This window comes from Brassica rapa, chromosome A01 (assembly GCF_000309985.2).
Source record: "Brassica rapa cultivar Chiifu-401-42 chromosome A01, CAAS_Brap_v3.01, whole genome shotgun sequence".
Taxonomy (NCBI): domain Eukaryota; kingdom Viridiplantae; phylum Streptophyta; class Magnoliopsida; order Brassicales; family Brassicaceae; genus Brassica; species Brassica rapa.
In genome coordinates, this window is record NC_024795.2 from 3,480,931 (window position 1) to 3,497,738 (window position 16,808).

Here is a 16,808-nt window from a genome sequence, read left to right on the forward strand (position 1 = left end):
AAATAAACGCTGGAATGGTCAAACTGTAATATGAAGTCATGGGGAATCCTCCTCCATAAATCGGAGTTGATCTCAGAGATTTCAAATGTTCGCTTCTCGTTACTAGGCATGTGTCTCAACAATTTATAGCTATAATTATTGTTTTGGTAGCATCTTCCAAGAGTATAAGTTACGCGGATTTTTTCTCTCTTCATCGACCAACAAGTTCGAGATATGAAAATCGCTATATGTCGTGAAAGGTGGCCAGGTCAATACCACGAGCTACGTCGTGTTGCAATACATTGTTGGAGAGGATAATCAAGTCACGCAACCGGATTTTGCACTATCTTATTGTTTGCATCGGCACTCGCAACTTTTGTTTAATTACGTACCAAGTCTGGTTCAAATCCAGTGATGAGACCTTGGCTTGGAGAAAAGAATCATTTATTTCAAGCAGCGCTTATAATTTTATTTGTTCAGATTTTCTGATTTTTTTTTAAATGTTAGATTACTTCAAATTACTCGATTACACTCCCAGCAGACTCTGCATTGAACGAAGCAAGTTTAATAATCCATACACTTGGTATGAGCTGATGATGATGGGTTTGAAATAAAATTTGCTAACCCTTAAGTAGAAATCTCAATCTTAACAACATCCATTTAACTAAAAGTCTAAAACAGTGTAAAGTCAGCTACACGTCCGTACAGCAAAGGATTTCGCAAAGCCAAAGAGTGAGCATTGTTGCTCGTTAGATTTGCAGTTTTACATGTTTAAAGAAAGCTTTTCCCAAGTTATGTTGCTAAAGACATTGTTAATACGTTTACCGTGTTCTTGTCCTGACGGCTTGCCCTCTAGAAGCTTTTCTCTCCATCTTCTCCCTCTTTTTGCGAGTTTTCTCATCTTCTACACCTCCCTATAAGTTCAGTCACAGAGTCAAAATACAGTCCATCTTATTAATAACGCTTAAGTTCTCCCTCTTGATCAAAAGCACGTTGAGAGTATCCAACAAAAATGATTACCTCTGATCCTTGTGACATGAATCCTCTAATAAGTCCAGAAGCTTTGTACGCTCCAAATGCAGGAATCTAACAAAAAAGAAAAAAACGATGGCATCATTGCTTTCTATGCCTAAACAAGTATTCAGATTTTGCCAAAACTAAGATGAGCGTACCACTAGATACGCGTACCAAAACTTTCCAGAGATGATAGATGCTAGCTGCACGAAGCAAGTGATGTAGAGTACATCGTGCAAATATCTACAGGAAAGGACAAGATATCATTAGGCTTGGTGATATACAAAAAAAACTCTACCATCAGAATCCTAGCCACCACAAAAATGATCATCAGTACATAGCAATTTTCAATCAAACAATAAAAGAAATATCAAATTCTTTTACAAAAGCAATTTTCAATCAAACAATAAAAGAAATATCAAAATTCTTTTACAAATAGAGACGGATACGTACCCACAAATACCACCACTGCTCATGTCAAACCCACCATCAATAAGCTCACCATCATCACTCACACTAGGCTTCGCCATCCCATCGAGAAACTTGTAAGGAACGGCGTAACCTAACGACGTAACCACAAGGCCTATCCAATGTCTCCAGGTAAAGCTTGAATAGAAAACCACCATCCTCACTATCACGTACACAACCTATTAATTAAAATCAATCCTCAAAGTTATCGAATTGAAGACTCAAAGTCTTTAATTATATCGAAAGTCAACGCCTTTATGCTCGAGGATCAGGAAGTACATTGCAAGCGATGATGATCCGACGGAGCTTGGCCATGTGTCGAGCGTTTTCATCTTTCCGCTTCTTAGCTCCTTGATTCGCCATTACAGTATCTTCGATTCTTCTAGCTCCCCGGATGTTTCGATCTCTGGTCGGCGAACAACAGAGCTCACCGGCAAGGTAAAATCGATCGAAGAAGATGACAGTCGTTAGCTGCTCCGATGAATACAATAAAGAAAACAGTAAAAGACATATAATTCATGGGCCTAGGCCCAATGTTCTACTTGAGCCCATCTTTGTTTCAATTTTAGACACCGGATATTATTATACTGTCTGAATCAAATTTAAAATGTCCATAGACTTATGTCAAACAAGGAGTTAGATTTCGTCAAAGATAGAACCATCAGTAGGCTGTAGGTAATGTAACTGAAACCAAGTCTCCCGATAAGAGGATAAACCTAAAAGCTTTATTGAATTTCTTGCTCATCAAATTAATTTATTTCTGACGTGCAGATTAACAGAAATGAACAGCAAAGAGTGCATGCTCATAATACATAATCTGTAAAAAAAAACAAAAACAAATACTAATGAACTTACCCGTGACAGCTTCTTCAAAGTGTTCAAGCTTCTCGTGTGCTTCTGCCCTACGAACCAAGGCCTTAGTGTAAGTTGGATTATTAGCATCTTCAATCGAGTTTCAAGAGGTCACTCAACCTAAAGAACATACCAATTTTAGGAAACATACACCTCTGTTTAAACATACTTCTCTGTCATAATTGGTGTGGACACAACTATCTCGTTTGTAGGATTTTCACTACCATATTAATAAGCTCTGAATCGCCTATAAATACCTTCAACATCTTGTATCATTATTCATCAAGAGCACTACCAAAATACTCTAAGATAAAAAAGCATTACCAAATACAAAACAATAGATAGAACTTTTGCAAATAGTTTCAAAAATAAAACACAAGTCGCAGGCATAGTTTTTTTTATAAAGAATCATGAAGAGCTTCTGCAGTCTCTATGGCGAGCAAAATGGTTGACTCAATGAAATTTGTGCCAGCCCAAGTAATCTTCTTCTGCAGTCTGTTGGATTTTATCTGTTACTTTTCTCTTTCTTCTGAACATTTTTTACTCTCGTCTTTAGACACGCATCTATGAAGGTAAGGAACCTGTTCAATTCTTCGTCATTATACAAAGCTTTATGATTTTCAAGGTTTGGCGAAAATTGTTTAATTCTACAGTTTTGTTTTTATCAATCATGTTCATCTTTGTTTGAGATGGTTGCATCTTTACAGGGTGGGATTAGGGATGTCAAATAGGTGGGTAGTCCACTGACGGCCCATGTTCAAATTATTTTGAATTAATATGGACACACCTATATTAGACCAAATTTAAATGAGTTTGAAAGAACAAATCCAACTGGACATATGGACAAAACCCGGCAAGACCATATGGATATCAAGCAGTCCAAATATTTAAAATATCTAGGTTTAAGAAATTAGGAAAAAAATATAGTTTTAATTTATTTTACCAAAATCATAAAATTGAGCTTTTGTCAAAACTGAAAAATCGTATTTTTCCTTAAAAATTGCATTTTCTCTATCATAACCATAAAATCGTATTTTCGGCCAAAATTGCAAAATCGCAATTTCCTGTTAAAATTCTATTTTTCGGTCAAAACCGCAAAATCACGTTTCCTGAAACCAAAAGTCATATTTTTCATCAAAATTAAAGTTTTTCGTCAAAAATTCAAATTGCAAAATAATAAAGTTTAAGTCTATAATATATACGAAATTTTGTATATTTTCATCTTTTACAATAAAAATTAAGTTATTTATATTAAATTGGTGTCTAGACCCCAAGGGCAACCCAACAAATCATGGTCTTTTTTTGGTATGATCTTATTTGGACATAGTCCTATTTGGGTGTCGACCAAAACTGTCCAGCAAAAAAACATGTCCATGTGGACACGCCCAAATTGGCCCAACCCAACCATTTGACATCTCTAGGTGGGATTAGCAGTGGCTACAAGAAATACATATCAGAGAAAGAAGTTGATGGATGATACATACAATGAGAATGGTCTTGCTCTGTTCCGCAAATTCCTTAACCTATCTTTTACTTGTCTTTGGCTTTTGTCTGAATTGTCTTATTTTGTAATGTAGGGACTTGTCTTACAACAATCTCAGTGGCCATGTTCCTAAATTCCCAGCCAGAAGTAATTATATATTTTTGGAAATGTAACTCCTAAATTTAATCCGGATTGATTCTGGCGTTGTCCTTCAACTGTGGTGTTGCTGGGAACCCTTTGATAGGTAGAAGCAGCCCACATGAGATTTGTTCTGGATATGTTTCTTTTGAGTTCCTCATCTGGTAAAACTCTCCTTCTTGCATTGTATTGTTGAACCTATTCCCAATTGTAATTGATCCTTTCACTAAACGGTTTGTTGATTTGAGCTTTGTGCTTTTTACAGTTTTGTATCATGAAGACGTTTAAATTTTTGCTTTTTTAGCAGACAAACAAACGTGAGGAAGGGCTAAAAGGACTTGGGACTTGCAGAAAGCTACGAGACGTGGACTATGGTTGCAGTGAAACGGTTAAACTCCAGGGGATTCATAATGAGCTAGAGATGACCAGCTTAGCTGTTCATAAGTGAAAGGTTTCTTGTTTATTCAAAAAAGTGCACCAGCTTCACTTCTCCCTAGCTTCCAAAACATAAATTATACCTAAATCATCAACAACATTAATGTATGCGAGCTGCAATTTTCTGCTTTTGTCTTTTATTGTTCAAAGCAGAAGAAAACTCATAAACTAGGTGTCAAAAGCAAAATAGAAAAGCATAGCATAAAGCAAAACCCAAGCATAGCAGAAAGCAGAACAGTCGAAAATGATTAGATTCCAAAATAAGGCTCTCAACGTTGTGAACTGTAACATGTCAAAGAAATGTATTTACAACAAGAATATATGCAGAAAAATGAAAGAGATAGTATTTAGCAACATGTCCAATCTTGCTTAGCAATTTCCTGCAGGTTATGAACACTTAAGAACATCAGTGGCATAACATCATCAGAAGTCATCAACAAGCTCATTAACACTGAAAAGCGTGGAATTGAACTCTCTCTGTTGCAACGAAAGCCATCAGTGGCTTTACATCATCGGAAGTCTTCAACAATCTCATGAACAAATCGCATTTAATCAAGAGAGCAAACTGTATGTTCTTGACATCATAGTCAGTCAATATAGTTTTGGATGAACAAAATTTGTGCAACTGTAACTCTCAGAAAAACTTTTCATATCCATGAATGTTTATTTCCGGAATTGATTGTGAGATTCTTGATTCTTAACATCTCAATGATTCAATAAAGATTTGTAGGTAACAAATATAATGCATATATCATGTAATTATGTATCACTATTGTTTTTAAAATGAAGATTAAAAACAAAATAAAAACATTAAACAACAATTAATATCCTTCATCACATGGATGAATCGGATTTCATCTATCGGATAGATTTCAATAAACGGCTGAGATTAAGTGTTTTTGTCGAAATTCGATTTTGAGTTCATTGTTTATCGCTTAAATGTTTGCTTCTAATTTTATAAATACAATAAGTCCTGAAAACATTGGAGGTTTGAAATTTTTTATATTTCTAGATAAAACCACAATAGATCGAAGCTCATGGGTTATTTTTTTTAAGTGATCCAATTGGATCCTATAGTAACTTGTCCTATTTTTTGTATCATGTGTGGATAATATGTTGTAAAATCATCCTTGTAAATTGAATTTGAAATTTACAAATCCAAAAGGGTGCACATCTTTTCATCACCAATGCATCATGAACATAGTACATTGCAATACTAACCAAAATGTTGCTAAACATCAAGTGGTTGAAAGAAAACTTATTGGTTTGTATATTTTAATGGATTTGGAAATCCAAACCAAATCTAGTGTTATTAGTTTTATAATTTTAAAATTCATATTCAAATCTAGTGTTATTAATTTTATGATTTTAAAATCAAGTGTTATTCAGTTACAAGGATTTGTTTAAAGATTTAATTTGAAACTGAGGTGAACCTTGTTATTTTACTTGGATTTGTATTAGAGCTACAACCTCATCAAGTTTTACTGTGACATTAATAAGTTCTTTCCCAACAAAAATACGAGTGGATCCACCAACAAGGATCACTTCGTCAAATATCATTGAAGCTGATATTTGCATCCTCCTCTGAGTGAATCCTCAATGGGACTCTTACAAAAATGTGTTGAGTTTACGTAATGGTTAGTTTTTTTCTTGGATGTGCTCTAATTAAAGTTGTTGGTAAAGTTACATGTCAAGTAAATCTAAACACAATTCTTGAAGTTTAATTTTTTTGTTGTCTTTGTAAAACCTATGTTGTGTTTGACTGCCTTTTCAAAATATCAGTGTTTTCATCCTTTTTGAAATTTAAAATAAGCCAATCATTAACTTGTATTGCAAAACTCAAAATCTGTCAAACAAAGTACGAAAGGGAGAATAAACAAGATTCAAACAACTGATCGGCTACACTAGCACAACTACAACTACAAATACTATTAATTCAAGCTTGACGTTCTATGCCTCGGCGAAAAATTGTTTGTTAATGGGAGGACACTCAAGCTTGACGTTCCCGTTCTCTTCCTTGACAACTCTATCCGAAACCTGCTTAGACTCCAACCAATAAATCTCTTCACATAGAACAAACTGTTTTCTGGATTACTAAGCCTAATTCGGTTTCTAGAGATGATGATTGATTGGTTGCTAATTCTGGAATACATGCTTTTCCTGAGAATCGTATTGTAAAATATGTTAGTAAATGTGAGACACGAGGAGTACACGTTGATGCTGTTTCTAACAATAGCAGTGTCTTGAAACCTAGGCAGGTTACTGAATCTGTTGTTAGTACTCCGTGAGATTATTTGGTTTCAATTCCTTTTCAGATGTATAGTGCAGCGGGTTCATTGGAAAAAGTTAGATTCTATGCGGTGGTGGATGGAAATGAAGTGAAATGGTTTTCTCTCGGGTCCTTTAGGTGGTACTCATGTTGAAGTATCTACGTCAAAGCAGCGAAAGGGTAATAGGAGAGGTGTTTCATTCAAGAAGAGAAACGAAGTCCCTAAATTTCACGAGCTGATAATAGCTCTTTTAAATTCATTTGGCTGATTTATAATAATCTACTTATCTGATTTTAACATCCATCTGAATTCTTGTTGAAATCCATATTTTGATTTTAAAAATCAATGGATTTATCAAACATTTTCAAACCTAGAATTTTTTAAAAAATCCAATAAAATACCACCACAACCAATAACTCCCACTAAGACCGAATCGATATAGTGACTAGTTTTGGAAAGAAAGAGAGTAGGAGCCAGTGTTGGGATCTTTAACAGCCTTGAAGTTGTCCACACTCATCCCAAACCGACCCAAAATCGAGTTTTCCATCTCCTTCAGCTTAGCTACAGACACAAAAACAAATTCAGACTACTTTGAGTAACAAATGAAATAATTCCCGAACCATATTTAATATTCTAAGGAAGGATATGTGATCACAAAGAATCACACTTGGTTTGATTGCAATAGATTTCAAAAGGTTTATGATAGGAAACTATCATAACTTACTTATAGCCTCTTCTTTCATCTTTTCTCGCTTCTCAGCAGCAAGAGGTTCAAGGCGTTGAATCGCTTTCCTAGCTTGGTCATTTGGAGGATTCAGTTCTAAGATCTTCTTCAAGTCTGCATATGAGAAAAGAGAGGCTTAGTGTGAACTCTTCCATTAAACATATACTATAGCCAAAAGCTTAGCTATCCTGTCAAAGTTTCAGATACTAATAACTCCGGTGGCTTTTGTTCGTCTTTGATGAGGATCACTTCTTCTTTCTCACTTGACTCGATCAACACCATCTTCCAGTTCAGTGATGCTCCCACTAAAACGGCAGCGACTTAGTTAGAGGGCTTTTTTATTGGGTCTGCTTTAGGCAATCTCAGGCCCAGTCTTGACCCATCTAATATTACTTTTGGTTGAACCTATTTCATCACTAAACCAGACTAATGCATGATTTCGGTTTGACGCTAATTTCACATGATATTTAACGTGAGAGGTTAGATGGAGGTCGATAAGAAAAAGAAAAGAAGATGATAAACGTGTAATGATTGTTTTTGCACGAAAATAAACATGTGGGTGTAAGAGTGTACAACGCTGCAACGAACACACTTCGGTGCATGCTCCACTAACAATCTCTGTAAGTGGACCTCTCTCTTATAGGTCGGTCATGCCTCCCAATTTTAACAAAGATTTTAAAATTTGGTTTGGAGATGACGTGCTTATCAAGGTTGTGACCACTAGTATGTTTTAATCATTATCAATACATATTCACAAGGGGATGCCTATTCACAAGTCACAACCTATGGTATGATTCATCTCAAATGAAATTATTTACTTATATACCATAGTTGGTGTGTGGACACAACTTTGACTTGTAAGATTTTCACTACCATTTTAGTAAGCCCTGGAACGCCTATAAATACCTTCAACATCTTGTATCATATATTCATCAAGAGAAAAGAAAAAGAAAGAAAAAACATTACCAAATACAAAACAATAGATATAATATGTCTGTGAGTAACTCATCATCACTGGTTCTAATCACCTTGATATTGGCCACGTCGTGCCTAGTCTCCGAGAGCCGGATTGCAAGAAAGGATTTGGGTTTGGACCTTGGCGGGATAGGTATAGGGATCGGTACTGGTATCGGCATAGGTCTCGGTGGAGGTGGTTCCGGGTCCGGAGCTGGTGCCGGGTCAGGATCAGGAGGAGGAGGAGGTTCAAGCTCTTCTTCCTCATCTAGCTCCAGCAGTTCTTCGAGCTCTGGTGGTGGTGGAGGTGATGCGGGATCCGAGGCTGGATCATACGCGGGGTCACGTGCCGGGTCTGGTTCGGGCGGGAGTTCCGGGTCTGGCCGTGGAAGAGGAGGTGGTGGTGGAGGGGGTCACGGTGGAGGTGGTGGAGGAGGAGGGGGTCAAGGTGGAGTAGGTGGATCCGGTAACGGAGGAGGGTACGGTGAAGGCGGTGGATATGGAGGAGGATACGGTGAAGGCGGCGACTGAATGAAGAATATTGCATGCATGCAATATCTTGTCCGTGCTATGTGTTTAACGTAATTATTATTATTAGTAGGAAAAAATGCTAGAATAAAAATAATTTCCTAAAGTGTGTGAATAAAGGAGATGGAAAAAGCCTCTGACGTGTTTGGTTAATTATGTACTCTTCCATTTTCTTGATGTTATTGATGTTTTAACTTTATGTACTATAAGTTGTAATTTTTCAGTTTGATTGTTGAGAAAAATGAATAATGCATGCACGTGTGTTCTTTTTCTTCTTTTCCATCTAAGAGCATATTCAACACAACTGCATAATTTACTGCAAAATAAAATCAAAAATACTATCATGAACAAACAAAAAATTATTAAAAATTATAAAGTTGGAATGGAGTTGTTCTAAGCATGTAGATGTAAACAGTAGTTGATTAAAAATCAAAAATAGCAAATACGATAAAATGAAAAGTTTGCATTCATTTTTAATTTAAAACGACTCTGTATCACTAATTCATATCTATTATTTTTAGTATTCGAACGATTTGCCTTCATTTTTTTGGTAAAATTGCCTTTATTTTGTTGTTGTGAAGTGTTACATTCAGTATGTCAAATAACAACAGAGATATGTCAAAAAAAAAAAATAACAAATCAATATATATGATACATAATTTAGATATGTAACAAAAAAAAACATAATAATAAGAAAAGACCTCTTTATAAATTTGCTTCAAAGTCAAACCTAAGATTTACAAGTGGTTTATCATTAATGTATTTAACACTAAGAAAATGTTTTCTATAGATTTAATTTTGTCTTCGTGTTGGTTAGGCCTAGTGTTGGTATTGATTTAGATTATAGCTCATAAGCAAATTACGACTACCTTTAGAATTAATCTAGATCCAAAGAATTAAACACCTGTCATCATACAAAAATTAAGAATACAGCATGTAGTTTCTTAAGAATATAGCATGAAAAGATCGTTACCGTGATAAGAATACTATACAAAAGACTTATAAATGGTTGAATCCTTAAATTGCAATGATTATAGTCTTACCTTTGGAGTTCAGAATAGTTCAAAATATATTTTTTAAAAATATGAAATCATACAATATTTTAAGAAAATAGTGTTTTAAAAGTTTTTTTTCATAGTGAGAACCATATAATTAATACTCACAGAGGGATTAGTTTCTGTGCTTAAAATAATCTTATTTTTATAATAAAGTAATAGTGGTTCAGAATCGAAAACAGAGTTTTTATGTTAAAACTAATCAAATAAGTATTGGTCTAAAAAAAGTATTGGTCAAAAATATGCTTCTGTAGGGTAATAGGCGCCTGATTGAGAAAAAAAAAATGTCATTCATAGTAATAAAAACATAACCATTGTGAACGATCTTTCTCGAGCAATGATTTAAGCACGTGCATGTGCCTTCAACAATAATTCATAGTGGGGACTGGGGACTATAGATTAGTGACCATTAATATATATGGGGGATTAGTTTCTGCGTGTATAAACCATTACCACTCCACTAAGCTCAGTGGACCGTCGACTCTCTGGTGGGTTGGTGGCAGCAAACGATAATGCACACATCACATGCATCCGTACTTAAATTATGTGCACTAATTAACCATTTCTATTTAATTTATCGTTTCGTTGGGACTAAATTTTGGTAATAATAACCTCGCTATGCATTTTGGATAGTAACGATGATGTGAGACCACAACAATCTTTGGTTCTTTGAACGTCTTATACCCCCACGGGTGAAAAACCTCACGAATTAACTGGGGTTAAGTTCGTTTCTTTTTATATAATTTCAAATCATTTTGCATGTATTGCCGATCAAAGATTTTTTTTTTTGAGCAAAGATTATATTTAGTCAGACTACCATGTGTTTGATTACTTTAAAACATGTGTTTAATTGGTACTCGTGGCTCTTTAGTTGAGAGTATGATCGTAAACTATGAATACAAAATGATAAAGTAGTGGAAATATATTTGGTGATGAACACGTAATAGCTCACTCTATCGCAAAGCTTCTATAAATACCCGAACATGTTATTCTCTCTTGTATCCAACTAAGTTACACTACAAGTCTACAAACTCAATACACATTGACTGGCAAGTCCACAGACTATTTTTTTTAAAGGTTTCACACACGAAGAATTCCAAAATGGCTAGGGTCCAAGGTTTAGCTCTTCTTGGTTTTTTAGTGATTTCAAGTTTGGTTATGTTAACCGAGAGCCGAGTCGCAAGAAAAGACTTGGGGCTTGACCTAGGTGGGATTGGGGTCGGTCTGGGCGTTGGATTGGGGATTGGTATTGGCGGCGGTTCAGGCTCTGGTGCTGGTGCTGGTGCAGGTTCAGGATCAGGTTCATCATCTAGTTCTAGCTCTAGCTCGTCATCAAGTTCGAGTTCTAGTGGTTCGGGTCGATCAGGAGCCGGATCATCTGCTGGTTCATTTGCTGGATCTAGAGCTGGATCAGGATCTGGTAACTAAATAATAAGTAACGATGTATTTCCTACTTAAAGTGTGAACCAAAAAGTGTGTGTTTATGTTGTTGGTTTGTCGTGTGTATATACGAAGTTGGATGAATAAAATGTCGTCATAAGTTATGTTTGTTTGAGTCTGTATGTTTTTTTTTTGGGTGCAATTTGAGTCTGTATGTTCCATACAAGTCTAGATTGTTATATAATCTCTTTAAATTTGGATCAGTGCATGTGCAATCGTAATTAGGTAATTCGAATTTGGAACCAAAGAAAACAAGCTTCAAACGATATCAATAAATCAAATCATATGATCACAAATTATAGTTCTTTTACTTCAAATGGTTAAACTCTTAAATTTCAAAGAATCAGTGCAGTGGTCTGTCACTTACGAAAGAGTTTCGTTTTTTTTTTTTTTTTTGAAAAAGGACTTTCAAGAGTTTCGTATTTCGTTAATCCTAAATCTCTAAATTGAATATTACTGTATATTTAATCGAGTTAGTCCACCTACCTTATGATAGTACATAATATTAACTTTATTTTTTCCATAATTGTGTCTGTATTAGACACTATTAATAGACAAAGTTGATGTGTTCCTTGTAATCCCAAGTAAATAGATATGAGCGTCTGGATATACATAGTTTTGAATATAAATGAATACGTTCAATTTAGATGAACCATTCCGAATATAATGATCAATATTTTTACACTAAATCGCAACTGTAATTAAATCATTTATTTCTATATGTATCAAAACAATCGACACAAAACTCATACAAAACGTTGTAATATTGGCGTCTCCAGGTACATCTTGTTCTAGAAACCTAATACATTGATTAAATTTTTAAAGGATCCTAGTTTTTGCTAATTATTGTTAATATAGTTTCAAATTTACGAAAAGTAAATGAACCAATGTATAAGATTTAAGCATGTTACGTCGCTTCTAGACAAAGACTCTAATAATAGCTAACTAGTGCTGTGAAAAGTCCTAAAAACTTTGTCTACCATAATCGCTTACTCCATTATTTTAAAAATAAATATATAATTTGAGATTCTAGCAGGATTTCGCAAATCTTTTCTTTCTCAAATTCAATCTTAGTCTGGATTCAAAGAATCCTCCCAAAAACTATGAATAGGCTTGAAGTAAGTGATCTGTTTAAAAAAAATGTAGTAAGAGGTGGCCCCCCATGCCTTCTCTTTTATGGTGAAACCGTGACTTGTGGAAGCGGTAGTGCTAGAGAAACATGGAAGCGGCACGCAGTTATTATTGCCATTCTCTTATCGCTTTCCCAAAACAGCCAATGGTGAATGCTATGGTCAGCACGTCCTCTCTCTGCATTATCCTGTTTGAAAAAGTAGAGTTTTATTCTCTCAAATTATAAAAACTTTGTTATATGATTATAACATATTTTCATTGGTTCCAAATTATAGTAAAACTGATAAATGCACTCACACGTCTTTGTGCTAAAATTTGACTCAGTGCGGGCCAGTGCCAGTCAGTCGAGTTAATCATATAAAGAGCAGTAATTAGTAGTTCTAAATTTACTTTGCTAATTGAGTAATTACAATATCAAGAGAAATTTTATTATGTTCTTTTGCTATCTGGAATCCGAAGCCACACTCCTCTGAATGCATTCACCATTTACATATCACAAGATTTACAACTTATGGAGCTCTTTTTAGTGCTGATTGTATACGAATTGGATACGTTAAATGAACTCTATAAAATTTATCTAGACTTTTCAAATATGAATCTCAAATGAACTCTTTCAATTTAAATAGACATAATATTCTCGCATATTTATACTAAAAACACTCGATGCTAATTTACCATGGCATAGTGGAATTAAAATGGCTGAAGATAAGTTGGATAACCCACAAGGCCACAATTATTACAGTGATGAGTCCACTATTGTTTTGCTAGTTTACCCAAATAAATCGTTTATCTATATTTACTTCATCTACCTTGCTGTATTTAAAGATTCCTCCCTAAATCGCGGTAAATTGGTAAAAAATAGAGATTACGGTAGATCCTCACTAGATTTAAAACACTAATCCAGATCATTTAATAAAAAAACTATTAGCGATATCGTTTTTTTCTTCTGTAAACAAATAATAACAAGTTAAAAAAGAAAATGCCAATCTTTAAATCAGAATTAACGCGGCTCCTTGTCCCCTGAGTCATCTGTATATATACTCCTCCGTCTCTCCCTCTCCTCCTTAGCAGATGCTTTTGGAAAATAACCAAAAAAAAAAAAAAAAATCTGCATATTTCTTCTCTCTTTTAAATTTTAAAATCATTTTCGTTTTTCAATTCGATAAATCTTTCCGTCAAAACGCCGTTAACCATGCCTTCTATCGAAGATGAGCTGTTCCCGTCAACTCCGGGTAAATTCAAAATCGACCGTTCAAACCGTCAGCTCCACCGCTGCTTCGCCTCCACGAGCACCATGTTCCTCTGGGCTCTCTTCCTCATCGCCCTCACCGCCTCCTACCTGAGCTTCCAGAGCTTCGTCGACTCCGGCAGCCGCTACCTCACCGCCTCCTGGGGCGGCATCCAGTGGGAGAAACAAGTCCGAACCTCCGCTCAGATCCACCGCTCCGGCGGAATCTCCGTCCTCGTCACCGGCGCCACCGGATTCGTCGGCAGCCACGTGTCCCTCGCGCTTAGGAAGCGAGGAGACGGCGTCGTCGGGCTCGATAACTTCAACAACTACTACGATCCTTCGCTCAAGCGCGCGAGGAGGTCTCTGTTATCTTCCCGAGGGATCTTCGTCGTGGAAGGAGATCTCAACGACGCGAAGCTCTTGGCCAAGCTCTTCGACGTCGTCGCCTTCACTCACGTGATGCACCTCGCGGCGCAAGCCGGGGTTCGATACGCGCTGGAGAATCCTCAGTCGTATGTTCACAGCAACATCGCCGGACTAGTCAACCTCCTCGAGACCTGCAAATCGGCGAATCCTCAGCCGGCGATCGTCTGGGCTTCGTCGAGCTCGGTGTACGGACTCAACGAGAAAGTCCCCTTCTCGGAATCTGATCGAACTGATCAACCGGCGAGTCTCTACGCGGCGACGAAGAAAGCAGGAGAGGAAATCACCCACACTTATAACCATATTTACGGTCTTGCCATCACCGGTTTAAGATTCTTCACGGTTTACGGGCCATGGGGTAGACCGGACATGGCTTACTTCTCCTTCACGAGGAATATTCTCCAAGGTAAACCGATCACGATATACCGGGGGAAAAACCGGGTCGATTTGGCGCGTGATTTCACTTACATCGACGATATAGTCAAAGGCTGTTTAGGATCTCTCGATTCGTCGGGTAAGAGTACCGGGTCGGGTGGGAAGAAACGCGGATCCGCACCGTACCGGATATTCAATTTAGGGAACACGTCACCGGTTACGGTTCCGATTCTGGTGGATATATTGGAGAAGCATCTCAAGGTGAAGGCGAAGAGGAACTTCGTGGAGATGCCTGGAAACGGCGACGTTCCGTTCACGCACGCGAATATTAGCTCCGCCCGAAAGGAATTCGGGTATAAACCGACAACCGATTTGGAAACCGGGTTAAGAAAGTTCGTTAGATGGTATCTTTCTTATTACGGATACAATACTAAAGCGAAGCTTGTACATTAATGGTGAATTATTTTTGTTGTACGAATTAATTTTTTTTTAATATACCCAACATTATTATTATTATGATGATGATGATTCGTTTCTTAATTACTCATTCTAGGTAATTACTCCCAACACTATATATTCTTTTCTATTACGACAGTCGAAAACTAAAAAGACAGCGAATAAATTTGTTATATTAATATAACAAATTTGTTATATTTGTTCATAGCAAATAATTACCTGCCAAAAATGTTGGTTACGGGATCTACGGTATATATAATCAGTGATATAATCTGGGGGAAATAAAATAAATAGTTTAAAATAGGAAAATAGTTAGCTGGAAGATTGTGACAGCAGAGAAAGTGGGCTTTTAGTGGTGGGTGGGGTCAATCAGACTTTTATTTTTATAAAGAGGAAGACCTAAGCTGTACGGTTACCGTTGGATCCGATGAAGAATTTAATTTTTGAGTCGTAATCTTACGGTCCACCTGTGAAGTACTCATGCGACGTTATCTTCTCCACCGACACTAACGAGGACTAAACCAATTCATCATTTTGTATTTTGGAGGTAGCAAAGAATAGGAAGTGGAAGAAAAGGTGTAGAAGTTTTTAAAATATTCACGAAAAATTTTGAGTAATGTCTTTTCGGTCTATAGGTTTTCTAGAAGTTTTTTTTTCATGTATGTGTATAAATGTATTTCAAGAACTTGATTTTCTTCGAACAAATCTTTGTATTTTTTTGTTCAAGCAAACCAGTTATAGCATGGATAGAATATTGACATTTTGTGGGTCAGTAAGTGAAAACAAGTACATTGTTTAAGAATGATATATTTATTTAATTAGTTAGTTGTGTTTGTAGGCCAAAACATATAGACAAGTTATAAGATATTACCAACAATTTTATCAAAATAACAATAATAAAATATCTTAGCATTTAGAGACCTTGTGACGGCAATCGGCCAACCAAGACATTTTGTACCGAGTCTTTATTTGATCCAACAAAAAGAATATAGATGAGCAATTGGTGAATTGTGAATTTTATGATTAATCGAGTGGTAACGTGGTGGAGAGACCAAACTATATCATTACTAATGAAACTATAAATGTAGAAATGATTAAATTCTGTAAATACAAAATTATATATTGGCTTTTGTATTTGGGTATTAATGCTCGTTTGTATATGTTTTAAGACAAACATAGAATTTGATAAAGCGGAGAATACGAACATATAGGAACACTTTATTTTAGTACCTTATAGGCAGCAAAATTAACCGAAAATCGGTCAGTGCTCAGACCTCGGCCAAATGAAAATTTTGATGTCTACACACATGTTATGACATGGGTGTTCCGTTTCCTGTTATTGAGAAAGCTAGTTCGGTTTGGTTGATAAAAACCTATCCGAGCTTTTACTTAATTTTTAGGTTCATTGATCTTGGCTCTAGAATTAAGTAAAGATTAGTCTTTTGTTAATGTATGGTGAAAAACTACGAAGATAGAAAACGAGTTTATCAAAGATTGTTTAGAAAGACGATAGTCTAATTTAACTGTAGTGACCAGACTCCTAACAAAACTGCTAACTGATGTGCTTTTCTACTAAGCTACTTGAATTGTTATTTATGTTGAACACTGATTATTTGGAGTTTGAGTATATCTATGGGTATCTTCACGGATGTTTTTTTCAACCAAAATGTTGATACAACTTACAAAATCCTTTTAAATGCTCACAAATCATCTACAACAATGGTTTTTAGAATTTTGGTAGTACTTCCATAAACACGAAACGTAATTTACCCTGGGCGGATGCAGAATCATTATATCTAAGTGTAGGATTAGGAAACATTTCTTAACATAATAGTATTTACTGAAGAAAAAA

General features: G+C 35.9%; 4 protein-coding genes across 4 annotated transcripts; 3 read left to right on the plus strand and 1 right to left on the minus strand.

Moving 5' to 3' along the window:
* Window positions 1-581: 581 nt before the first annotated feature.
* On the minus strand, window positions 582-2,577 carry LOC103852632 (transmembrane protein 208 homolog). The gene is made up of 5 exons (XM_009129530.3): window positions 1,741-2,577; window positions 1,447-1,640; window positions 1,152-1,236; window positions 1,000-1,065; window positions 582-893 (listed from the first exon to the last, which is right to left on the minus strand). Exons 1-5 carry the CDS (start codon window positions 1,822-1,824, stop codon window positions 801-803), a joined length of 522 nt encoding a protein of 173 aa, XP_009127778.1. The 5' UTR covers window positions 1,825-2,577; the 3' UTR covers window positions 582-800.
* Window positions 2,578-8,266: 5,689 nt separating this feature from the next.
* On the plus strand, window positions 8,267-9,119 carry LOC103852642 (glycine-rich protein DOT1). Its single transcript, XM_009129539.3, has one exon. It carries the CDS (start codon window positions 8,354-8,356, stop codon window positions 8,846-8,848), a length of 495 nt encoding a protein of 164 aa, XP_009127787.1. The 5' UTR covers window positions 8,267-8,353; the 3' UTR covers window positions 8,849-9,119.
* A 1,746-nt stretch (window positions 9,120-10,865) lies between these two features.
* On the plus strand, window positions 10,866-11,543 carry LOC103852652 (counting factor 45-1). The gene has a single exon (XM_009129551.3). The coding sequence runs from the start codon at window positions 11,002-11,004 to the stop codon at window positions 11,326-11,328; it is 327 nt and encodes a 108-aa protein (XP_009127799.1). The 5' UTR covers window positions 10,866-11,001; the 3' UTR covers window positions 11,329-11,543.
* A 1,871-nt stretch (window positions 11,544-13,414) lies between these two features.
* Window positions 13,415-15,040, plus strand: LOC103852660 (UDP-glucuronate 4-epimerase 1). Its single transcript, XM_009129560.3, has one exon. It carries the CDS (start codon window positions 13,664-13,666, stop codon window positions 14,951-14,953), a length of 1,290 nt encoding a protein of 429 aa, XP_009127808.2. The 5' UTR covers window positions 13,415-13,663; the 3' UTR covers window positions 14,954-15,040.
* Window positions 15,041-16,808: the final 1,768 nt, after the last annotated feature.